Raw genomic sequence first — 25,672 nt, forward strand, 5'->3', positions numbered from 1 at the left:
GAGTTCAATTGGGGTAATAAATGAATTAAATTTTGCAAGAAGATATAAAGCGCCTTTAAAATTTTACCTAGAATTAATTTTTTACTTATTTTGAACCAAATTGAAATGAACAAAAATCTAAGAAGAGTTCAAAAGAACCGAACTGAAATGAACTAAGTTACTGAATAGATACGGGTTAGTAGCAGTTATTTGGGACAGTCATTGGTTACTTTTGGGAGGGAAATTATGAATGAAAAGTGCAAATAATTGTTAACCTAAGAACTTTATCAATGAATTATGTTGTGCAAAAATGCAAAGTTAAAGAAAATCCAGTACCATTTCATAGAAAAAAGCGAAGAAATGAGGTATAGAATGTGGACTATTAGAAGTGGGTATGTCCCGAATCGAGTCACTCGCTACAACATCAATAAAAAATAAATAAAGTGATAAATTACAACTGAACATTAATATTCTGTGAAAAATTATTGAAAAAACTCGGATAAATAGGATTTAAAGACTCAAAAATAGCACAAATGTGTGCCTAATGGTCTAAGAATGCATAAAACAATGAAGTAAAGTGACTAAATATGTTTAAAATAGGAAAAATGCTATAAATTCCATTTCTTCAAAAATGGACGAAAAATTTGCCTAATTTAAATAATTAATCCTCAATAAAGTGCAATGGATGGAGTGAATTTTTATTGCATGAAAAAATCAATAGATTCATAATATTTCGATTAGAATAAATTCGGGTAGTACATTTAGTATAAAAAAGTGTTAAATAAATTAAACATAAGTTTAGTGTGTGGTGTCTTTGTATAATTTTATATGTGCACAAGAGAGTAAAAGAAGGAAAACGAAAGAAAAAAAAAATTAATGGGCCTTTTTTATGATTTTATTATGAGTCGAGAGGCAGAAAATATAAAGTGAATACAGGCAGTAGAAACGAAAAAATGAAGAGAGAAGGCAACTTTGAATTTTTAAACAAATAAAAATGGTTTTAAATATATGAATATTTTAGAAAATTTATTGTAAATTGCTTCAATTTACATTTTCAAGTGTGTTTTGTGTGTGCTGTGCAATAAATGAGAGGAACAAAAAAAAACAGCAAGTCAAATAAAATATTTTGATTAAATTTCATTCATATTTAAAACTAGCACGGCTAGTTTCCAAAAAAATAAATTTCCAAGAATTATAAGTTTGAGTCACAATCAAAGGTCTTTGATTATTCATCGGAAATTCTATTACAATGAGTGATGAGTTCATGAGTGGTTCACGAAATTATAGCAACAACTATGGACTGAACAACAGCAATAACAACACATCCGATGAATTACAATTATCGAATAATGTCTCAAATTCATCACTGTCATTATCGACATTACAAATAACTCCTGACTCCTTGCTGGATATTTCAGCGAGAATCGTTGCTGAAAATGAGCCATTTCAAAGAGTTGAAGAGAAATATGATCGCATACCAGAGCCTGTACAGCAGAAAATTATTTTCTATTCATTTCCACGCGATGAACGTGACATACAAATGTACTCGTCGCTCTCTAGGTAAGGGTGGAAGATATGTTCATGTGTGCAGACTTCTTCCTTCTTTTATTTTTTTTTTGTTTGTTGGTTGGACGATAATCATTAATCCATAATTATCCGGAATCATCATCATTCTCTTCCATTTTATATATTATATTATAGACGGGATCGATAGACATATGAATCCATTCTATGCACTAATATAATGACAGGTGTTTAATAGTTTTAATATATCTGTCTGTTTTTTTTTTTTTGGTTCCTTCGCATCTCCGTGTTTTATTTTTTTAATTCTCTCTCTCGTATTTTCCATTTCGTTCTCGTCTCAAGTGGTTTTTTCTTTCTTCTCCGCACTAATAAACCAAACATATGCGATATGTGTACATCTATCCAAAACTTAAAAAACATACATATATGTGTATACACAGAACAGCACTTCTTTTCTTTATTTTTTGTCTTACTTTATTTATTTTTTTATTTTTTTCCCGTGTGTTCCTCATTCCTCATCATGTATACTCACTTACTTTTTTTTCGGCTTAAGAAAGAGGAATAATAATAAAAAAAATATAAAGTATAAAGTAAAAAGAGATTGAGCAAAGAAGATATATAATGAAAGAAAAGAAAGAGAAATGAAAAGAAAAATTGTGATGATGATTCTGTAGAAAACCCCAAATCTTCATTCATTATGATAATTTTTATTGTAATTATTTATTCAATACACAGGGCATCATCATCATCATTCAATGCATCCGATTCACAAAGTTTGAGTTTCAGCAAAGGATTAAAATTGTTGGAAAGCAATTGTGTCGAAAATGTTCTGCAAGTTGGTACGTGAACATCATACAATACTTGATAATATTTTTTTACTCTTTCGTGCAGGATGTGAAGTTGATTGAAAAATTGCGGAATTGACTGGTTGGTCTGTGGGAATATTTTTTTATGGCTACACGTGTTCTTTAGTATTGTTTTAAATTGTCAAACAATCACGCCGTGTTTGAACAATAAAAAGTTTTGCGAAACCTTTCAAATGTAGAGTCCTAAAACCTTACAAATGTAGTTTTGAATGAAAAACCATACAAAGGAAATCTAAAACCTTTCAAAGGCAGAGTTTCTATCAAATTTCAAATTATTGATAATAATTAGAATTTCAAAACCATTCAAATGCAGAAATACAAAACCTTTCAAATGCAGAGTTTCAAAGCCATACAAAAGTTTTTTTTCTTTTATAATCTCAAATTATTGATTAAATGTAGAATAATACAGACAGTGAGCTATGATGATCACATTTATTCAAGTAGAAATTGAGAGGCTTCACATAACAAAGAAAGTAAAAGGAGAAGCCAATAATATGATTTCTTAGAACACAAAAAAAATCTTCAAATCATTGCTCAAGGAAACAATAAAAAAATATCTCAAACCCCAATTATATTCCAGGTCAAAAATCTATTAATCAACCATGAAGTTTCAACCGATTTCATATTCTGATTGTTGTGTGTGCATATCTATGTTTATTCCTTCTTCTACATGTGTAGAGCATAGATATATATTTTTTTGCCATACCATACTCATTTACATAATATCTACCAGAGAGACCTAGGAGAATGTGTAATTGATTAATGGGACTAGGGGGTAAAATAAAAAAAAATATGGAAAATTTTTTTTTCTTCTCTCTTCGCATTTGGCTCTTTTTATTTCATTTTATTTTATTTTATCCCCGAACATGATGATGAAGCAAAAGAAACGGAATGAAACCTCTGAAGGGGGTTCATTGTGAATTCCGTTCATTAGAAAAATAATCTAAAAAAAAAGATTTTACAGTTGCTCTCTCACTCGTACAGTCTCTTTGTGAATTCATAATTGAGTTTTATCCTTTTTATTTTGGTATGGCAGATATAAATCTATGTATATATCTCAGATAATTACCAGAATGAGAACTTTTTCTTTATTAATTCAATTTTAATCTTTATCTTTGTGTCTTTGTTCCATTTTAATTTATTTAAATTCGTATTGGAAAACAAAGGATTTCATTTGAGTGGTGAGGTTTGGACATTTCCACCGATACTGTCAGATGCAAATAAGTCATCAAGATCATCATCTAATACATCTTCATCTACACAAAATAATCACAATAATCATCATGGACCTGTGCCATTGCTTCCACAATATCCGCCTCATAATAATATCAACGTTTTACATCAAAATCCAAATAATGGAAATAATAATAATGTTAATGCTGGTGTATATGAAAGAAGTATCAATAATGATACAAATGTTCAATTTACTGGCGAGGAGAATAAAAAATACAAAGTGTCCGTTAGTTTTGACAGGTACGTTTCTTCTTCATTCAATAATGATATGTAAATTTCGTAAATGTGTGTGAATGAGACGCTAAACAGGTGGTGTTAAGCAGAAAAAGAAATTCTTTAATTAACGATACTTAATATGCGGACATTCCTTAATGACGTTCATCGAAATTTTCACCTTTTGATCACTATGTGTGATCATCAGCTGTCAACATAAGGACAACTAAAATAAGTGTTTGCAAGGTGTCCCACCTGCTGTACGTTACTTACGAACGATCCCCATATTCCACTTTGATGCGATAATATTCGCCCTTACTTGATGTTAGATTAGCCTTTTCGGTGTATTCGTTAAATTATCTGCCATATGTGTGCATTTTAACATTTTCCTATCTCATTCTTGATGGGAATTGTGTGTTTTGTGTTGTGACTGGATGTCTGTCTGGATGTATTTTTTGTTAATACTCAAAAATCGTTGACAACTTAGAAAGTAGGGCATGCTAGATATTCATGATAGATATCAAATTGATTTGATAATTTTATTTAAAAAAAAGTTGTCGAAGCTACATTTCCTACATACAAGAATGCTTAATTAATGCAAAATCAGGGAGATATGTTCAAATATTCACACAAAAAAACTCTCTTGTTTTATCGATCAATCCTGCGTAATAGCAATGCGCTATGGTAATTTCTTTCCACTATAATTTAAAATCTATTTTTTGTTTTTTATCAATTGTCATCCTGCCCGGCTAATTCTCTTGTATATGCATAAGATACACGCATACACACACGTAGCGATAAAATTTGAAAAAGAGTGTAGAGGCTGAAAGTTGTTGTTGATATACGCATGTGGCAGTTATACGTATGACTGATAAATAAAGAAAGGGGTCGAAGTGCTATTATCATAAATTATAATAATATGGAAACATTTTTCTTACTTTATATCTCATTTTGAATACTTTTTTATACTTCTTCTCTTTATTTATTAAATTTAAACAGATGCAAAATTACTTCAGTAAAATGCAGTTGTGATACAAAAGATATTTTTTGGTGTCATCATGTTGTGGCGTTAGCACTATATCGTATCAGAAATGCGACTAGTGTTAAATTGCGAGTTCCCATTTCGGGTATGTTAACTTGCATATGTGCATAAAATATACTGGGGAGTCCTCGGTTTGAATAATTTACATTTGATTAATTATTCTATCAAAATAAATTCAAATAATTTCCATAACGGCAATTTTAAGTTATTTTTTAAATCCTCTATGATTAATCTATGAAAATAATTTTTTGAATCATTATTCAAACCATGGACCTCCCACTGATTTATAAGACCAAACAACTTTATGTTTATTGATTGCATAATTTACTATTTTTCCTTTACTTGACTAACAAAAAATTATACAGAAACTTTGTTGCAAATGAATCGTCAGCAATTACAAAAGTTTGTGCAGTACTTGATTGCTGAACATTACACAGAAGTCTTACCAACAGCACAGAAACTTGCTGATGAGATTTTGCGACAAAAAACCGAAATAAACTCAATATGTGGTGCACCAGATCCGACAGCAGGTGCATCAAAAGATGATGAGAATTCATGGCATTTAGATGAGGCACAAGTATGTGAAGTAGTTCGAAGTTATTTGGGTCAAGGAAGCTACTATAATAGCAATAAACAGCTAAATTGCTTATTTGGAAAAGTTCGTGAAATGTTACGAGCTCAGGACTCAAATGGAGCTAGAATGTTGACACTCATCACAGAACAATTCCTAAATGATCCACGATTAGTATTGTGGAAGAGTCATGGCACTCCAATGACTGAAAAGTGTCGACAGCTGTGGGATCAGCTCGGATCTTTGTGGGTGTGCATAGTTTTAAATCCACGATCGACACAAGGGGAGCGGAACAACTGGAAAGAGTTGTTAGAATCATGGTCGAAGATTGATGTGTGTCCTCAAGAAGATCCAGATTTTAGACCCCCAACAAGGGAGAGTCATCGACTTCGTTCACAACGCGAACGTGAATATGAAAGGAATAGATTTTTCCGAGAAAATAATCAACGTAATGCGCTTTATCATCAATATCAGCAGCAACAACAAGCACAAAATAATTACAATCAGCGTTATTATGATAATCCACAAAATAATGAAAATCAGAATCGTGGTTATTTAAATCCAGCCAATAATAATTATGACGATTCGACATCATCATCATCTGATTCAGACTCGGAAAGTGAATCAGATGAGGAGATGGAAGAGAATAATGAGCCGCGAAATATGGATGTGGAAAATCAAGACCAACATGGTCTGATGGATGTGCCAGTTGAAAATTTATATGAAGTACCAAAAGACGATAATGATCGACTGATTGAACGAATCAATAATTTCATAGAGGAAGAAGAGAATGCTGTAATGAATGATTTATCATTGGACAATGCAAGAGATCCACAAGAAGGTCCAATTCCAGATGAAGATTGCTTCAAATTTGAACTTCCAGCATTGCGTGATAATGACGATAGTAGTCGTGAATCAATGGATGAGGATCAGATAAGAGAAGAGCATGAGATACTTGAAAACATTAATAATTTAGATAGAAATAAGGATGACAAGGGTCTTGAGGATTTCGATGATGAATTTTTACCAGATCAAAAGGAAATTCTTAAAATGGACAATTTAAATTACATTGACGGACATCACGTAGTAGTACATCATGAAGAACATGACGAGCATTTAGCTGAATTAAAGACTGAAGAAGATGCATTAAATCCACATGAGCCAGCACAAGAAATGCAAATTGATGCCTTGCAGAATGATGAGGTTGCGCAAAATCAGGCACAAGATGACGTAAGTGAGGAGCAAAAGAAAATGAAGAAAAATCGACCAGCCAATGATGCTGGCGATAAACCAAATAAAAAATTGAAATTAAACAATGGATCATCGGTCGCGAAAACCACAACAAAAGTACCGCGAACAATTTTCCATAAAGCACTCGATGCTGTCAACATGACATGGGATAATAAGCATTTAAAGTTAATACTTGCGAGTGACACATATTCATTAGCGAGCGAGAATTCTGTACAAATTGCGGGTTCTAGTAAAATGGTCAATGCAAATAATACATCATCAAAATCTAATTTTAATGCAAACGGTCAGCCTCTATGGTATGAATCAATGTCAATGTGCGCTGCACGAATCGACAGTTTGAGGTCACATGGACATATTGATGCGGCTTTGCGTTTAAGTGTGAGCGTTGTTCGCACGATGAAACAAGTTCAGCAAGATGCTCAACTCCTATGGCATAAATATCGCAAGCAAACACCTGCAATTGCTGCACCGCCCTCTTCGTCGTCATCATCATCATCATCACAATCATCTTTAACATCAAAACCTCAACCAATTGCTGGAACATCCAGCTCATCGTCATCCAGTTCCAATTCAGGAATGCCATCGACAAGTAGCACTTCCGCTATATCTGATTGCAATAATTCGAAATGTAAAGACTGTCAATTAAATAAACTTTTTGAATTTACAATTCATAAATCCTCGACATATACATCCTCATTCTCTTCAAATCCTTGCATCTCTGCCTCATCTGCATCATCATCAAGTAAGACTTCTATGCCAAATAATGAGAATCCAAATGATTGCCATAAATGTACCAATAATAATCCAGAAAATAGTAATGATATATCCAATGACAATTCTGTAGCACCAGAACAATCATCATCATCTACAGAAAACTGTAGCAAAATGACTGCTCCAAATCCTCTTCAACAGCAACAACAACAACAACCAAGTACTTCAAAAACAAATAATTGCTATCCACCACCATATCCAACTATACCAAAGCATTCTTCTAATAATAATAATAGTAATAATAGTTGTAATAGTAACAATCCTTCAAGTAGCTCGTCATCATCAGCATCATCATCATCTTGTTCGACTAATGGAGCTCCTGTGAAGCCTTATAACGAAATTCATGAAATGCCACCACCCCCACCCAGAAAATTAATGACATCTCAATGTATGTGCCATTTTACACCACCCCAGCAACAACATCAACAGCAGCAGCAGCAACAACAGCAAAATCAACATTTGCATAATCACCATCATCAATCGAGTCAAAGCTATTACATGAAAAATGTACAGCCCGGACCTAGCAATAGCAATTGTCAACCAATGTGTCATTATGCAAATTCGAGTAATCGACATAATATTCCACACCATTTACCCCAACCAATGCCACCAACGCCTCCACAAATGCCCCCTTCATCTCAACCATCATCTTCACATCATCCACATCAACAAAGAATGCCAAATATGCCTGGCCCATCAAATATGTATCAACATCCTAGCTCGAGTAGTAACAAGTATTATGAATGTCATAAGAATCTACCAGCACCGCCACCATGCTCTGCAAATCCAATGAATGGTCAATGTCAAATGCATCCAAAGAGACCGTGCATCAAAAGTATGTGCTGTTCTATTGTTCCACCGCCTGAAAAGCATCATTCATCACATCACTATTATCAAAGACCACATTGTAGTACAGCAGCACCAATGCCTTCAAAATATGATTATATGAGTAAATATCCACCACCAATGCCTGGTCCATCCGGCTCATCATTTTGTAATGGTTGTATGAGAAGCAATTGTTTATTAAAGAATCAAAATCCACAACAAATGATTCCACCACCACCAATGCATCAACCACCTCCCCCACCTCAAATTCCACCAATGATGCCACCTTCAATTCCACAAATTCAACAACAACAGCAACAACAACAACAACCTGTCACTTTATGTAAGAATTGTAAAGCATCGGAATCAAAACCAACTCAACCAATCAAATTACAAGTGCCACCAATTCCTCAACAGCCAACAATTAGTGCTGAAACTAAGGCTGCCGAACAAGCCAAATATAATATTATTAATTATGGTGCGTCGACATCAAAGGGAATTGTTACATTAGCTAGTTCATCTAGTGCATCATCTTCATCATCATCCTCAGCACTTGTTCCATATAATAGCAATAATAAGAAGAATCCATCGTGTGTATCAAAATGCCTCGATTGTTCCGTTGGATGTGAAATTGAATTTCCACTGGATGCCGTTGCATGCATTTTCGATTGCTTGACTGAAGCTTGTATCACACAAGCTGATGTAGTTCGACTAAATGGCGTCGAAGACTCGAATATTATCGCACCAAAATACAAACATATCCAGGTATGTCCTTGTTAGCTTTTACATATTCATAAATACATTCTAATGTCAAAATATAATAATTTATAATCCACAGGTCCCAGGCTCGAAAGATCCAAATGAAACATTCCTCTCATTAGCATTTGAAGCAGCAATATTAGCTTTGGGAAAGCAACGTATAATGCCACAAGGTTTATATTCCCAACACTTGATATGTAAACAACAAGATCAATTGATTGCACGCTTACGTAATGTCGATCTCGATCAGTTACTCGTTGAAATAATTAAGAATTTGAGTACACAAATGATGGATGGTGGGCCGACAAGTGGTTTTGGAGAGTCAATACATCCAGAATCAGTTCCAATGCATACACTTGCTAGATTTCTCTTTGCATCATTGTTAAATCAACATCCAGATCTTGCATTTAAAATCGGACTGAGAGCAATGAGATTCCCAATATTTGAAAATTCTAGCAGTAATAGTTCTGCTGATGGTCCATCGTCACCATCATCGCCTTATGCACGTTGGTGGACTTTAGGGCATTTAGAAAGTCAACAGTGCTCTTTAAGCTCAACTATGCTAAGTGCAAGCAAAGGCGACAAAGTTAGATTGTCAGCAGTCCTTGAAAATGCACGACAAAATATTCACAGCTCAACACACCTCTTTAAATTGGCACAAGATGCATTCCGGTTTGCAACACCAGAAAATGGCCCACGTTCTCATACATTGCTAGAAGTTGCATTTGAATTAGGTTTGCAAGTCATGCGAATGACTCGAACATGCTTAAACTGGCGTAGGCGAGAAATGGTACGGTGGCTTGTAACATGTTCAACACAGCTTGGACTAGAAGCAACATTATCAATTATGCAAAATTGGTATGAATTATTTACACCTACAGAGGCAACGGGTCCAGTTGCAACAACAATCATGTCACATTCTACAATCATGAGACTTAACTTGAATATAAAGCAACAAGAGGAATTATCGACATGTGCTAGAACACTAGCATTACAATGTGCCACAAAAGATCCACCAAATTGTGCACTTAATGCATTAACATTATGCGAGAATGATCCAATGGCTTTCGAGACAGCATATCATATTGTGATTGATGCTGCCAATCATATAATGACGAGTAGTCAGCTCTTTACAATTGCTAGATATATGGAGCATCGAGGATTTCCGGTTCGAGCATATAATCTTGCAATATTGGCAATGAAAAATGTTCACTTGGCATACAATCAAGACACACATCCAGCAATCAATGACATTCATTGGGCATGTGCATTATCGCATACATTAGGAAAGGCTGAATTATCAAAAATGATTCCAATTGTTGTTAAGAATGTCCAATGTGCAACAGTTTTGTCAGATATTTTAAGACGTTGTAGTGTACCGAATCCCGGAATGTCACACTTTAATGGACATCACAGAGGTATGAGTTGAATTAACATTGACTAATTATAGCAATTAAACTTTATTATTACGGTTATTTATTTATAGGCAATAATATGAGGTCTTGCCATAAATTAAGTTACGATCGTGAACCATTAAATCAGCTATTGGAAGCTGCCATTTCTGCTTATGTAAATACTACACATTCGAGGTAAATTTTCGATTTTCCATAAAACATTTTTAAATGCCTTCACAATTTATTTATTTACTTTTTTTCTCTTCTTTCCTTCTTGTTGCTGCTGCCGCTGTTCTTCTACATCCATCTTTCCACTCTCTATTTTTGATATATTTATAGATTATCTCACATTTCACCGCGTCATTATGGCGATTTTATTGATTTCTTGAGTAAAGCGCGCGATACATTTGTACTTGCTCGTGATGGTCCAGCACATTTTTCACGGCTCATTGAGAATATAACGATTGCCTATAAGGGCAAGAAGAAGCTCGTTCGTCAAGTTCGTCAGAGATTTTACTGAAATTTAAGAGTCCACTGGTAGTGGTAAGTAAAGCTTATTTACTGCATTTATGGATAATTTCAAACGATAGCTGCAAGTTCATTAAAAAATACGAGATTGGGTAATTTTTATACACGATCTTTACTATACATTATTACCTTTATGGGAGAATGTAAAAATGTGGATATTACCGTAATAATCTAATCTTTATGTTGTCGATCTCATCTCGCTGGTTGCTTTTCTGTTAGTCCTTGACTAACATTTAACGACACTTTAAAATTCAAATTATAACGGGTTTTAACAATTTGAAATCATAAAATTTAATTCTGAAATTTTTCTGTTTTGTGATTCATGACTAAGTGTCTGCTATCGAAAGATTAGTCGATAAATTGATAGCCTTAAGATCCTGTTACTTAAAATCGATTTTACTGGATCTTAAATATAAATGCAAGAGATTTTCAATTTAAACTCAAATTACGACAGCTTACTTATTTCAAGATATACAGTCGACCATCCACAATCGTATGAAATTGTCCATGCATCTCATAAAATATCAACAACTGATTTATGGAGTCAGATTAATGATAAAATTCTCTTTTCGTTCTCTTCTCTCTTTATTTTATATTTCCAGGACTTAAATTTGACAAGAAAAATTATTTTAGCGATTTTTTTGGCTCCATTATTCATCATAAGAGTAGATAGAAATAGAGATTTATGGAGCAATGACTAACCATTTATGACACACTTTATAAAAAAGCATATACATATGAAGAAAAATCATGATTCCCTTTCTCTAGTTAATTCTTTTATTATTATTACAAATATATATTAGAGAACAAAGAGGAACAAGAAGATCCAAGAACTTACTTTTAGTGATTCTTCACCTCTCATATTTTCAATTTTTATTACATTTGATTCTTTTTCTTTTGTTTCGTTAACAAAAAAGAACTTATTTCGATGTTATTCTTTTATTATTGATCTTTAAGAGACACTTTATAACTTTTCGATGGAAACTTTTATGACTTCTTGATCTTTCATTAAATTCTTTATATTCCTTTTTTTGTTTCTCATGATTATAAATTTCCTTACCTTTTTTGACTTTCTGTATTACAACAATGACGATTCATGATGATGATGATACAATAAGATGGGGGATGGTGAGTTTTGCTTAAGTGGATGATGATTCTGAGTCATGGGATTTCAATTTACCTAATTGGATGAACTTGAAATCTGTTTATTTAATCCTAATCTGCGGATTTAAATTTTAATCTTAGGATTAAAATCAAATTTTCAAAAATTTTTGAATTATTTCTTAACTTTTTGAAATTTTACCATAAAATATTGATGCAATCATGTAGTTAATCATCAATCCTATTACCTAAGATCCATAGGAAGCAGAAAAGAACTCTTTAAAATCATCCAACAAAGCAAAATCTTCAATTCCTCCACAAAGTTTTAATTAATTTTTCACACATCTCTAATTTGATCACAAAGAACTTTATGCATAATCAAAAGAGAAGTTGAAAGCGCATGAAGGAGGAAGATAGAATGATGAGAAAAGTATATAATCACAATAATATGATAATTTGTAATTTTGATCTCATAAAAAATGAAATAATATTAAATAATATTATTATACATATAGATCCGCATATATACAGCAAGAAATAATAATACTTTATAACCGCATATTCATTCCACAATACATATTGTAACGACAAGGAGAAAAAATGATATAAAAGAAATAATCACAAAGAAGGTCATAAAAATTATTAAGAATTTAATTTTTTTATTTTATTATTTTACATTCTCAAGGTAATTTTATGTGCAAAATATCTGAAGATGATGGAAGAAAAATTTTTGTTGATCGAAAATTTTTTGTTCAAGTTTCGATTCAATTGGATTACCGCAAATCAAAATTTTTAATACTTTTTCGTTTAAAAGAAATTGCAATAAACTTAAAAACCAAAAATTTGAAAAGAATATGCAGCATACAACAATAGAGGGGATTGGAGTTAATGTAAGCATTGAAGATGTTGAGGAACTGATGATTATTGAGGTGTTGGATGTTTCAAAATTTAAAAAATTTAAATTCAACTTAAAACTCAGATCCAATCAATGATTTCTAATCCAACATCCAGTAATCACTAAAAAGCAAACCTTCAATGCAACTCCAATCCCCAATCAATAGCCTAAACTGCTGAATAGCACTCTTGTCAATCAGATGTGACAGATTCAGGACCTCCACATACCATTGCCAATAGTGCTAATTCAACAAATCATTTCCTCAAAACAAGAATAAAACAACAATAATTTAAAAAAAATAGACAACAATACAAGTCCATAAACCAATAATTAAAAACCACAGCAAATCTGAAACCAAAAATATATAAATTAATTAATATTAATTAAATTAAACAATAAAACAACAAAAGAAAGATGAACTCAAAGATTATTACAATAGATTAAATTATTTTTGTTAAGTGAATCTAATTTTTTATATAAATAAATAATAATAAATAATTCACAGACAGACAAAAATTTCCAATAGATTAAAAAGAAGTTCACAATAAGCATAAATAATAAGAATTTAATATAAATTAAGCACTCAATAATAATATATGCAAACAATAGCCATTGCTGAAGCTTGAAACTGTCTATAGAAATGAGGGTAAATTGACGGCAATATATGCTTATCAAATTTATATATATTGTTCTCATTTGCTTGTTTATTTGTTAATTATAGCATTCAAGTACATGCTGATATACATTTGAGATCATAATTGTGGGTTTGCTTGCTATTTCCAGCTTAAAAACGGATAAATTGTAGGAATTAGCTCCCAATTATGGACTTAAATGAGTTGCAACACGCGATAACTTGCTTCAGTTATTACAAAAAGTCTATGCTGAAAAATTCACTACCATGCTTCAAGGTAGAGTTGATGGGAATTGGATTTGTGGCTTTCTCAGGGTTAAAATTTGACTAATCTTAGGATTTAAATCTCGGGATTAAAATTCTAAGATTAGATTTAAAATATTTTGAATTTCCCCTGCGAATGTCAAAATCCATCCAATCACTCAATTCTGCCTCAAAGCATCCACCACACACTTCAAGACAGGAGCTACCTCTCTGACTGAATGGGATGTTCATAAACAGTTTGCGATCTGAAAAGAACTTTATTGTTTTAACTTTTTTATTTACCAATTAATTAGTTATTATTATTTGTTAGCGATTCTTTAATTAATGACAAAAACAAAATGGAAATAAATTTAGTAATTTTCTCTCAAATAAGAAGAAAGAAAAACAAATGAAATGGAAAAATGATCAGGAAGCTTAATTAATAAGAAATGAAAAGTAAAATTAATTAGGAAAGCGCTAAAAGAAATTTTTTAAAATGAGGTATAACTCAGTATTAAATGAAAACTACTTTTTCTACTATTTAATTAAATATGCTAATTAATTAGTATAGTTCTGTAAGAAATGAAATGAAAAACTAATGTGAATGAATATTTTCTCTGCTTAGGTTTTATATAGATAACAAATTTTAGGTGATTTTATGTTGTGCAATTCGTGACTGTTGAGAGGGTGACTGGAACTTTAATTTTGTTTGAAATATCCATCATTGTTTTTATAACGTTCATTTGAGATTTGAATATTTTATATAAAAAGGGGCTTGCAACTAAGTTAAATAAATATTATTCAAATCTCAAGAGGACGTTATAACAAAAGTGGTATTCTCTAAATTAAAACTTGATTATAGACGTCTAATTCCTTCCAAAATCCTTAAAATTACCGTCTAATCAATTCTAAAACTCAAAAAGGTTCTCACGAATCCTCACAGCAACAACCTTGCACGACTCACAAATTTGCGCATTGATGCTTGAAGCGTTTAATTTACATTTTATAAAGAAAAAAATGTTCTTGCTAAAAGAAAGAATTTTAAATTTAAGTTAATGATTGAGGATCTCTCAAAAACATTGCTACTTGCTAATTGTATGAATGATTGAATAGGAAAAGCAAATGCAAAAAAAAAAAATATTTCACTATTATTTCGGTACTTCCAGTAAATATACTTATGATTTATTAACACTAAGTAGATAATTTTTAGATAAAGAAAAAATTTCAAATTCGATGGATTATGTGTTATATGACTGACTATTATTTTCATTAATTATTTTAATTTTTTAGTACAATTTATTCACGTTATACGATGATTTTAAGTTTACATTCTCTTTTTATGTTTCAATCAAAATTTTTTGTTTATTAAAAAAATACTTTAGTTTCGCATGAACTTTTCACATTACATTAATTAATGTGTGGTGATTTTTTACATGAAAACAAATTAATTAAATTAAAATTAATGAAAAATTCTCTTATAAAAAAAGATTTTGCTTTCAATTCATTTTGATGGGAACTGGAAATATGACATTAAGGAACTTTTAACAGCCATATCGTACTATACACGCAGACAAAAAAATGATACAAAATTATTGGATATCTCATGTTGTGGATTACACGCAACTCTATTGCAAATTATGTGCCAATTCGATTAATTTCCGTTCATATAAGAGGAATAGTAATGATTATAATAAAAAAAGTGAAATGAAGTAATGCAAAATTTGTCATCAAAATGATGAGAAATGAATAGAATTATTAATAAAATTTTTAGAAATTAATCAAATATTAGATGAAATTGAATGAAATGAAATGAAATTAAACAAAAATATGAAAATGCAAAACAAATTGGAATAGTTTTCTCAAATTTAACTTTAAGTAATAAAAATCATTGAAAAATTTTAAACTTTGTTCTTTTTCTCAATTTTTAGCAGATTTTCTATTATTTCAGAATTGAGTCACCATGTGCTAATTTTACGAATGAACGTAACGAGCGTAACGATCAAATTTCAAAACGGCGAATTCAATAACGGTTTTTAAAAATTTAAATGAATTCGCTTACCTGAATAAATCTGGCAACATTGCACATTTGAATCTTGTTTACACTCAAAAGTTTCCCACATTTCTTAAATTAATTAAACTTTAGGATACCAGAAAGACTATAAAGAGCGGTAAAACTTAAAAATCATCCAGTAAGGAAAGATCCATCAGAAAAATTCAAAAGAAAGTCTCAAGCAACAATAAATCGGTGAGAAATGAAATTTGTGAAATTTCTAGAACAAACTTTTAATTATTAAACTTAATTATGACTTTTAGAACTAAATAACAATGGAGAAAGCCTATGATAATGAGTTGGGATTCGTTGGAATCAAGTTCTGTCAAGAATGCAACAATATGTTATATCCAAAAGAGGACAAAGACAATAAAATTCTTCTGTACGCTTGCCGAAATTGTGATTATAAGACAGAAACTGAAAGCTATTGCATTTATGTCAACAAAATTATGCACGAAATTGAGTGAGTACATTCACTATAGTTCATTATAAGTGAGATTACTAATGTTATGAAATTATTATTTTAGCGAATTAACGCACATCGTACCGGATGTTATTTCCGATCCAACATTGCCAAGAACTGAGGAACATCCATGTCCGAAATGTGGACATCGTGAAGCTGTATTTTTCCAAGCTCAAACACGACGTGCTGAAGAAGAAATGAGACTTTACTATGTATGTACAAATCAAAATTGCAGCCATCGATGGACAGAATGAACAACCATTATAAATTTGATCTTTTTGCTATTATTTCAATAAAATTTACGAATGTCGATTAACTCTTAATTATAGTTTGTCATTACTTACGTGAATTAAAAATTGTTTTATTTTTCAGCCAAAACGGTTAATTATTATTTGAAATTTAACGGTATTGTAAAATTTGAATCATGATGAATATTCAGCCGCGTTCACAGAAAAGCTCAATCCAATATTTCTAAAAGCATTGCTTTAACCGTTAAAAAAGCTCTGCTTTAAACGATAATAAAAGCTTTGATTGATTGTGAATAAGATCGACATGAGCATGTTGATCACAACTAATTGGCATCATACAGTAAATGAATAAGAAGAATATCACGTGAAAATAACTACTTTTACCAAAACAAGAGGCTCCTTTGCTGAACAACTGTTTTAACGATATCATAAATATGCAAATTCTCGTAGAAAGATGTGACAAGAAAGGGTTGCAAAAAAATTGCATTGTGTAATTTCGCGGGTATAAACGAGAATAAAGGAAGGAAGAAAGATCAGAGAAATTATAACACATGTTCGTCAGCATAATGAATCAAAAAAAGTTCCCTCATTTCACAATTTCTCTACAGAAATATGCAAATCTATAGAAAATCTTATGCAAATGTCATGCCAGTGTGCCTCTATTGTTCACTTACCTTTCCAAATTACATGAATATGAATAGGGAACTGTAAAAAATGGGAAATTTATCTGAAAGAAAGTAACTGGTCAATGCATTTAAATAAATGCATTCATGTGTATGTTAGGTCTTTATAATTTTTTTTGTGAAACAACGACTTAATAAGAAGAGGAATTAAGGAGGAAATCAAGCGAACAGATAAAAAGTGAAAACACAAAACAACGAAACTCGTTTTCAACATTTCACGATTTTTTTCTGCTCTTTTCTTTTCCTTTCTTTATCATGCTGCATTATTATTTTTATGCTGCATCAAAATAAGAACTGCATGATGCACAAAACGGCGATTTTTTTTAATTCCACAAAAATAAGACTTAAGAGAATTGAAAATGAAAAGAAAGAAGGAATGAAAAAAGGTTGCACAAAAGTGCAATAAACCTTTAAACCCGAAAATATATATAAATTAACGTTCATGTTTTGGGGTGTCCATCTGCTCTGCTTTGGTTGTAAATTTTGATTCGAATTTTTGTTTCAGATCGTAAATTGATGATATTGTAAATTGGCGTACATTGAACTGAAATTGACTAAGTCGTTCATTAAAATTTTTATTTACAAACCTTGTAGATTTATTTTATGTGCTGTATTAAACAGCATATGGCTTTTATTTGTTCTTAACGGTTTTAATTTTAAAATTTTTGCTTCATTTTATTGCGTCTTAATTTTACTTTGTTGCTGTTTCTTGGATAATTTCTTTGTCAAAATGATGAACGATGTTTACTTAATTCATGGCGTGTTGTGATCCATAGCATCTCTTAGATTGTTGTGTCTGAAGCTGTTCATCACATTTCGGGTTTGAATTGAATGAATTTCAATGATTTTCAATTATTAACTGCCAATTTTTGAAATTCTGCATCAATTTCTGAAAATTTTGAATTTTTGCATCTTTGTAGCTGAAAAAAAGTTTTAATTTTTTGCATCTTTGTAACTAAAAAAGTCATTAAATTGGAAAAAAATGAAAGACCTTAATGCTGTCAAAAATTTAATTTATTTAACAATTTTTCAAACATATTCTGTAATATACATTATGATTATAATAATTGAAGTCATCAGTTATGCGATGAACATCTCAATCATTCCTAAGACGCATAACATGCTACTTATAATGTTTAATACTTAACTCTTAAGCTGTTCATCCAGCTATGATTTTCAGTCAAGATTCATCTCAATCGAGTAAAGCTTCGGTGGCCGAGTGATTCCACAACAGACTGGAAATCTGTATTACTCTTTTCTGAGTACATGAGTTTGAATCGCACCTCAATCATTACATAGGAGGCTGTCGATCTGACAGGGATGCTTACGACATTACAATCAATAATGCTGGATAAATCAATATCTTCAATGGACACCCTACCGTATTAATACAACATATACTGACGAACCATGTACATAAACAGCGTCACCGTCCATTTTTCGTAGAAAATTGGCATCAAATAAAAATCACCAGAAAGCAGCAGCAGGAAGAACGACAGCACAGAACAGAAAACAAAAAAAAATGGGTAAATGAAGGAAAGAAAACAAAATTATGTTTTATGGAACTTATGTAGTACATATGCGCATAAATTTAAGTACATAAAGTGCATTAAAATTATTTATTTTCATAACTACATAAATACATCCAAAATAAAATACATAACGCGAATGAGGAGGAGAGAAAGTGAAATGGAAATAATGCAGCTGTGTTTGTGCATTGCAAAAATACATAAATGCACATTAAAAGTTTAATGAACCCGAAATATAGAAAAAAAAACAAAAAACAAACAAAATAATGAATACAGAACATAATATATGTAATTTTTCCTCTTCACGAGCATTTCCCATTTATTTCCGCGATCAACTAACTACAAATAATAATGAAAGCAATGAATTTCATTCTTATTTCACTTCATTTACAAGAAACTTTAGCTTTACATTGACTATATAAAATAATAATAATTCATGAAAGAAGAATAAGGATAAGTTGTGAATGATATATGGAATAGGTAGATCGTTGAGACTTTAGCATCTGTTGACCAATGCAATAATTTATATTCTTATTATGCACCACATTTATAAAACAATACTTCTTGAGATAAATAGAGAATCTGCAAGTCAGATAGGTATATTTAGGTATGAATGCTCGATGCGCATCTGTTGTGGCTTTCATTAATGTTTGGTTCATGTTCATCTTGCCTGGGAGTCGTCCAAAAGTGCAACAAAAATACTGGTCTGCAGACCGTGGACAACGTTGGATTAACTATGAGGTACAGCCGAAAACAGCAGGCTTGTGGTTCTCGGTCGAAACCTAATCTAGTCCAAAATATTTGCTTTAGTTAACACTGTCCATGTGATGATGACTACACGTTGCATATATTCGTACATAAAGGAAGGACCTCTTGGAAAGAATTTAGCATTGCACTTGGAATCAAGAACTTACAAGCTGTAGAAGCTACCTTTAATCGAATTCTATAGGAGGTCATGGATCTCAATTGATCTATACAGCCTGTAAAGTAAATAAGTAGTAAAGTAATACTTCTTGTCTTCCGACATTTATGACTCAAAAGCGTAAAATGTAAGCATGGAAAATCAACTGCCCTCAAAAATTTTTATTACAAAATATTGAGAAATTAGTTACACTTTCGGAATTAGTCAAACAATGAAACCTTGACAAATTTTATGTCGCCATGCGCAAAAAACCACCGAACTAGAAACTGCTTTATAATTTGAAGCTTGATTTGCTTGGTTGTCATCTACTGGAAGATCTAAATTTGAAAGAAAGTCAGCTAAAAATCAGAGTAGACAGAGAATTTATACAAACTAGGAGACATACCCTAAATTCCTAATAAGGACCTATGGGCACTAAAATGACAAACTCAAAGATTCTAACCTGTAAATTGATGAGATCTGTAAATCAGATTTTATCATTAAAGTATTAAAGGAGTTCCTAACTTGAAACTTCAACAAGCCATAGCTGTGATTAAATTGAAAATAATTAATTAAATCTAGATGCTGAAATGGCATGAGTCATCATCATTAAGTATTCAATATAGGCTTATTGATTTGACCCATGACATCATAGCACTAAATGTGATTACTGATTCTAAAACAGGGAGTGGATGTGCGTAAAAAGTCAGAACATTGTAAAGATACATGAAATGATTTTGCAAAATTCATGTATGGACAGGCTACAGCTTCAACGGAATTTCATTAATTTAAATCACAATATTACCATCAGCAGCAGGCATAGATATACAGTTCAATAATGTTTGTTGTTTTTGATAGTATGTAAATATACTTACCATCTAGATCAAAAGGCAATTGGAATAACAAAGTCATGATAATCATCCAGTCAATGTGACTACTTCTGTGTATCTCTTTATTTCTTTCTCATGAAATGCCACAAACTTGAATTTAAAATTCATGAGTAATTCCACAATCCAAACATTACAGCTTGTATGTAAATCATGCCTGGCAAACAGGATTCTTATAAGACAAATGAACTCATATATTTTTATATGGGCGTCCATGTAATCGCCATTTTGTAACGTGCTGTAAGATGCTACAATGTAACCAATTGAATTTAGTTCTGACAGAATGAGGTTTAATTAAGTTGATTGAGATCCCTAAAAACAAAAGAACAGAAATGAAAAAAACTTACAGTACATAATGTTCCAATTTAGAAATTTTAAAGGAACCGCAATAAACATTACATTGGTTTCAAGACATTCATCTTTGTCTAAAATGTTCTCTGGTAGATAAATGTCAGTTTGAGTTGAAATTAATGGGAGAAAGTTAAGCTCCTTCCAATGCCTTCTTCTCTTTTTTATGGTCGGAGGTTTTAATGTCTGTACAATTTACAGTTCCCCAAAGTGCATCGATGTAAATGCAAATTGAGTCAATTTGATGTCCAGTATTAAGGTGTGAGAAAGACAATGGCACCAGATGTGACATCAATTTTTTATCTGTGTACTTAATGTCCACTGTATAGTCCAACATTTTTTGGTCAATTAATTACACTTTTACATATGTTTTATGATCACCACAATCATCCTGTACGATAACCCAGTTGTATCATTTGTTATCGGTTTAGTGTCTGTCTAGCTGGTCTACACTAGCCAGGCAAGAAATTTCTAATCTATATTTTCTTGTTGAGGTTATGTAGACACATAATCACATACAGAAAAAAATTAATGATCATCCAGATTTGGCTTGTGCACGATTCAATTTCTTACTTCTCGGGACATGATGAACGTCAATTGCTAGTCAATACCGGAGACCAATACTTGTGAAACTTTAAATTAATAGTCACAAGTTAGGGTCTCAGGGAATCAGCCGCAACAAACAGAAGTTTGCCCTTTTGTGAAGAAAAAATATTTGAAATTTGACTTTTTTTTGCTGAACACTCACACATCATCAACACTTGGATTCACTCGGCACAAAAAAAAAATTGTCACAAACTTTCTTCTTTTTTTTAGTTGTAGAATTTTAAATTTTGTCGTTCTGAATTGGAAATTTTTATTTATTCCACCTTTCCACGATTCTTTCACTTACTGTTCTTCCTCACGTCTTTCACTATCTGTCCATAGATTATTTAATTCCCCTGGTCTCATCATTGTTGAGATTTGAATTTAAAATCTGGTTGTACAGAAAAAAAAATCATTTTTTCAAAGATTACTTCTCGCATTTTTTTTACACACAAACGTAATTTCTCACATTTCACCAAAATGGCCGAACACGATTAAATAAGATTTCTTTAACATACATATATATGCAGATATATATTTTTAGGACCAATAATTTTTATAATCAAATATTCAGGTATATGCTGCAATAATGAATGAATGAGGGATAGAGACAAACGGAGATTGGATTGTCGCGTGCAAAAATATCCACAATTGATCGTTTTATGGCTGAAATTACAACAAGACAACAGCGATTGCTGAATTTGATCAAGCATGATAAAATATACTTTTTTAACAAGACATAGAGTCTTAACTTTCACCAGAAAATGCCATTTTAGTGGTTATTTTGTGCAGCACGCAAAGACAGAGAAAAAAAAGGTTTTTTAAATATAAAATCGCGCGCGCCTTAAAGAAATTCCACTTCATTAAGACTATTAATTTAATCAGCCTCGCACATAAGAAGTGAAATAAAAATTCGCGACACAACTACAATCATGCACAGCGTGCATATACTCATTTCCAGATGTTTGGGACTTTTTTTTGCGAAATTTTCTATACTTTGTGCCTTCACTGCCTTTTTTTATTAGCTTAATTTTTGGTGAACTTTGATTTAATTAGCCTGCTCACTTTGGTATGGAAATTTTGCTGTGGATGTAACTAATTCATACCTTGTGAATGAAACAGGACGTGATTAGTTGGCTGTTAAATTAATTATTGACTTTTATGAGGAATAAATGGAAGTTAAGCTCTTTGGTGCGATAACAGGCAACTAGACTGCTTTTAACTACCGCAGTAGCATTGCTTTACCATGAAAGCATGCTATTTACCTGTTAAGGTAGTTAATAGTCTAAAGTTTAATAGCTTTCTATAAAGATATCCTCCTTTTAACTATTGAATTTTAAATCACGTCTGTTTAGTTAGGTGCCTGACTCTATAGTTGGAGAATTGCTAAAGGAAACAAATGAAGTATTAAAGGTTACAGCGGATTGAGCATCAAGCTTGTAAAGTAATACAAAATTTTTGTAGAGAATTTATTTTGATAAGAACAAAAATAGAGATTCAGACTTCTAGAAAGTATAGTAAATAAGGTATAGATTCAAAACAACTGTCAACTGCCTTTACGGTGTCTTTCTGGTCTTGGACGGAGTCTCTGATCTAGCTTTTGAGACATTTGAAGAACGGCTATGTTATTCTGCTTCTGGTAAGTGATAGAATATCTTTCAATTTTGTAATTGAACTAATATTCAAGGAGTTTATTTAAAGGCAGATTCTTGAAAATGTTGAGATATATTTCCCAAAACTTCCAGACTCCCTTAATTTGTCTGTTAAGTTACGGAGTAAGCTCAAAAGGCAAATGGCACCAAACATGCTGAATGCAGATTAACACTCTGGATTAAAGTTTGATGCTTTCTGGGAAACATTAAAAATTAAAAGATTTTAATCTTTGAAGATGGCAACAAAAAGACATCTTTGAATATGCTAAAACTCTTACTTCCAGTAAAACTCAACCAGAAACTTATGACCAATACACTTCCTTAATTTTCTTAAAAATTTAAAAACCTCCAAAAATAATGCGCTATAATTCACCAAAATTCACCACAATTGTTCCAAACTACCATTTTTTCTTTGAACCGTCAGTGATTCTTTCTCCTTATGTATACATACTCAGCCTGTATATATGTTACTGCCTAAAAATAAAAGAAAGAAACAGAAAATAATTGTATGATCGCGATTTTTTTTGCGAGTTTGTGTTTGTATGCAATCCATTTCTCGCTGGGGTCAATAATCTTTCCTCTCACTTTGTAGTGTGCTTGGCGAATCCAAATGTAAGCACGTTTATACTTTTTTTTCGTGTATATGAACATTTTTTTTATGGAAAGCTTTTTTTATTTGCCTCGTTTTTTTTTTGGTTGTTCGAGTCAGTCTTCTCCTCCTTCTCGTTACTTCTCTCTGGCTGTTTTTTCTCAGCGTCATCATCATCATCATCATTATAATCATGAAGATTTGTTAGAAACACTTGTATCATCCATCTTACAATTAAACTACATTTTGTGTCTCGTTTTTTATGTAAAAATGTTTCTTTTACGGAACTGACTTCATGGAGAAATATTTATGATGATCATGATGAAAAATGAAACGAGTAACGTTAAAATTGAAATAAATAGCCAGCAGATAATCTAAATTATGCCATATTTGGACAGCGTACTTTATGGTATCATTGTTCCTGACTCTATAAGTCACGAATGAATGTTTTTGTTTTAAAAAAGAGACTTTTTTTAAAACTTTCCTTTTGGATTATTTATAGTCTTTTTGAAGTATTAATTATAGCTATAGTGATAAGTGATTGTGAGACTAATTCTCTAATGTTTTTCGTAATATTCATTATCGTCTATTAACTGAAACTGTTTGTGAAGATCATTTGGGTTTTTTTTTGAGAATCTCACAAATGTTTGGCATTGTTTGAAATTTGATGCTTCCTCAAAGCTTCTTATTCATACTCGGAGATTGCTATTTAATGAAAGTTAAAAGACATGACTAGCTCTTATTACAAATTGTTTCCAAGAAAGCGTGAAACTTTGTATTTTGAAGATAATTACTGTGTATTTGGAAGTTGCTGAATTGTTGATGAATTCTTGCCAAACTTAATCTTAAACATCTGAATCGGGAACTAGTTTAAGGCATTTAGACTTTAGAATCTCTTGTTACCAAATGGTTTGAAATTCTAGACTTAGTAATTGACTTCATACCTAAGCGGTACAATTAAGTCGCAGCCAAGTTGTCGATTTGTAGACGGAATCCCCAATAAACATTTAAGTAGCAATATTACACTCGTCTAAGGACAATGCAGCTTAAGTTAAATTCTTTTGATAACTCATATCTTTTAAATTTGTTCAAGGTTTTATTGTATGAAGCAGGTGTAGATAATTATTTCCTTTATCTGTGATATTGATTAGGGTTTAAAATGGATTAATCTACAAAAGTTAATGTATCTTGTGATCAAATGAGTTTGATATTTCAATAGTTGTTGAGAATATGTCAACTGTCATTTGATATTCAAATTATATCAACAACTAAAATTAGTTGATTTTCCCCTTTTATGTTTGTAGACCCTTTCATGTAAATATTCAGTCTGATTTAGAATTTCAAAGAATAAACATTTAATTTATCAAATCCGTAAGGATGTTCTTCTTATTATAATTATCAAAGTAAACTATGCATCGTGATAACTTTACTGTCAATACATGTAATAAAAGGAATTAAACTTAATCGCAATAATAATATTATTTCTATAGAAATTAAATCTTATCAACATTAAACATTCTTAATAAAATAAATATTTACTTACAAAAGTAAACTACAGCTAAGTATGAATCATAGATTAACATCAATATAACGCTAATTTAAAACACAAATGCTCACGAATCTAGTGAAGCATCTAATAAGGAAAAAGTTTCATCAAGTCTGCCAGTAAAAAAGTTATATGATCAATAAAATATTTGCTATGTCAATAGCTAGCACCGCCACTTAATATTGAGTAACAGAAGCAGATGAGAAAATATTCAGTATATTCAAATTAACTCAAAGTTCATTCGTCTCACAAAGTAATATGGAAATGAAACAAAAATTTTATGGATTCAATGACCACTTAAATATGTGAAATGATAAGCAATTCTTACATTAATTATTTAAATCATGACCGCCATATTCCCTTAT

The 25,672-nt window shown here is 31.5% G+C and overlaps 2 protein-coding genes and 1 long non-coding RNA gene across 3 annotated transcripts; 2 read left to right on the top strand and 1 right to left on the bottom strand.

Moving 5' to 3' along the window:
- The first annotated feature begins 404 nt into the window (after positions 1-404).
- Positions 405-12,994, top strand: LOC139089315 (zinc finger SWIM domain-containing protein 5-like). The gene is made up of 9 exons (XM_070638808.1): positions 405-1,539; positions 2,239-2,342; positions 3,536-3,842; positions 4,815-4,942; positions 5,223-9,040; positions 9,114-10,452; positions 10,521-10,623; positions 10,768-10,971; positions 11,559-12,994. Exons 1-8 carry the CDS (start codon positions 1,229-1,231, stop codon positions 10,946-10,948), a joined length of 6,291 nt encoding a protein of 2,096 aa, XP_070494909.1. The 5' UTR covers positions 405-1,228; the 3' UTR covers positions 10,949-10,971; positions 11,559-12,994.
- A 2,916-nt stretch (positions 12,995-15,910) lies between these two features.
- Polr2I (RNA polymerase II subunit RpII15) lies at positions 15,911-16,663 on the top strand. The gene is made up of 3 exons (XM_070638981.1): positions 15,911-16,071; positions 16,140-16,339; positions 16,404-16,663. Exons 2-3 carry the CDS (start codon positions 16,152-16,154, stop codon positions 16,591-16,593), a joined length of 378 nt encoding a protein of 125 aa, XP_070495082.1. The 5' UTR covers positions 15,911-16,071; positions 16,140-16,151; the 3' UTR covers positions 16,594-16,663.
- Positions 16,664-19,872: 3,209 nt separating this feature from the next.
- On the bottom strand, positions 19,873-21,641 carry LOC139089437 (uncharacterized). The gene is made up of 4 exons (XR_011544299.1): positions 20,987-21,641; positions 20,576-20,899; positions 20,107-20,163; positions 19,873-20,038 (listed from the first exon to the last, which is right to left on the bottom strand). It is a non-coding gene; the product is annotated as an uncharacterized lncRNA (long non-coding RNA).
- Positions 21,642-25,672: the final 4,031 nt, after the last annotated feature.

This window comes from Chironomus tepperi, unplaced genomic scaffold (assembly GCF_022539635.2).
Source record: "Chironomus tepperi strain 1889 unplaced genomic scaffold, CSIRO-AGI_Ctep_v1 contig_177, whole genome shotgun sequence".
Lineage (NCBI taxonomy): Eukaryota > Metazoa > Arthropoda > Insecta > Diptera > Chironomidae > Chironomus > Chironomus tepperi.

Bases quoted from the DNA above. Each gene is read 5' to 3' on its own strand.
- LOC139089315 (XM_070638808.1), top strand. From the start codon at position 1,229: ATGAGTGATGAGTTCATGAGTGGTTCACGAAATTATAGCAACAACTAT. The intron at 9,041-9,113 runs GTATGTCCTTGT...TATAATCCACAG, and splicing joins CAAAATACAAACATATCCAG to GTCCCAGGCTCGAAAGATCC. The intron at 10,624-10,767 runs GTAAATTTTCGA...ATATATTTATAG, and splicing joins GTAAATACTACACATTCGAG to ATTATCTCACATTTCACCGC.
- Polr2I (XM_070638981.1), top strand. From the start codon at position 16,152: ATGGAGAAAGCCTATGATAATGAGTTGGGATTCGTTGGAATCAAGTTC. The intron at 16,340-16,403 runs GTGAGTACATTC...TTATTATTTTAG, and splicing joins AAAATTATGCACGAAATTGA to CGAATTAACGCACATCGTAC.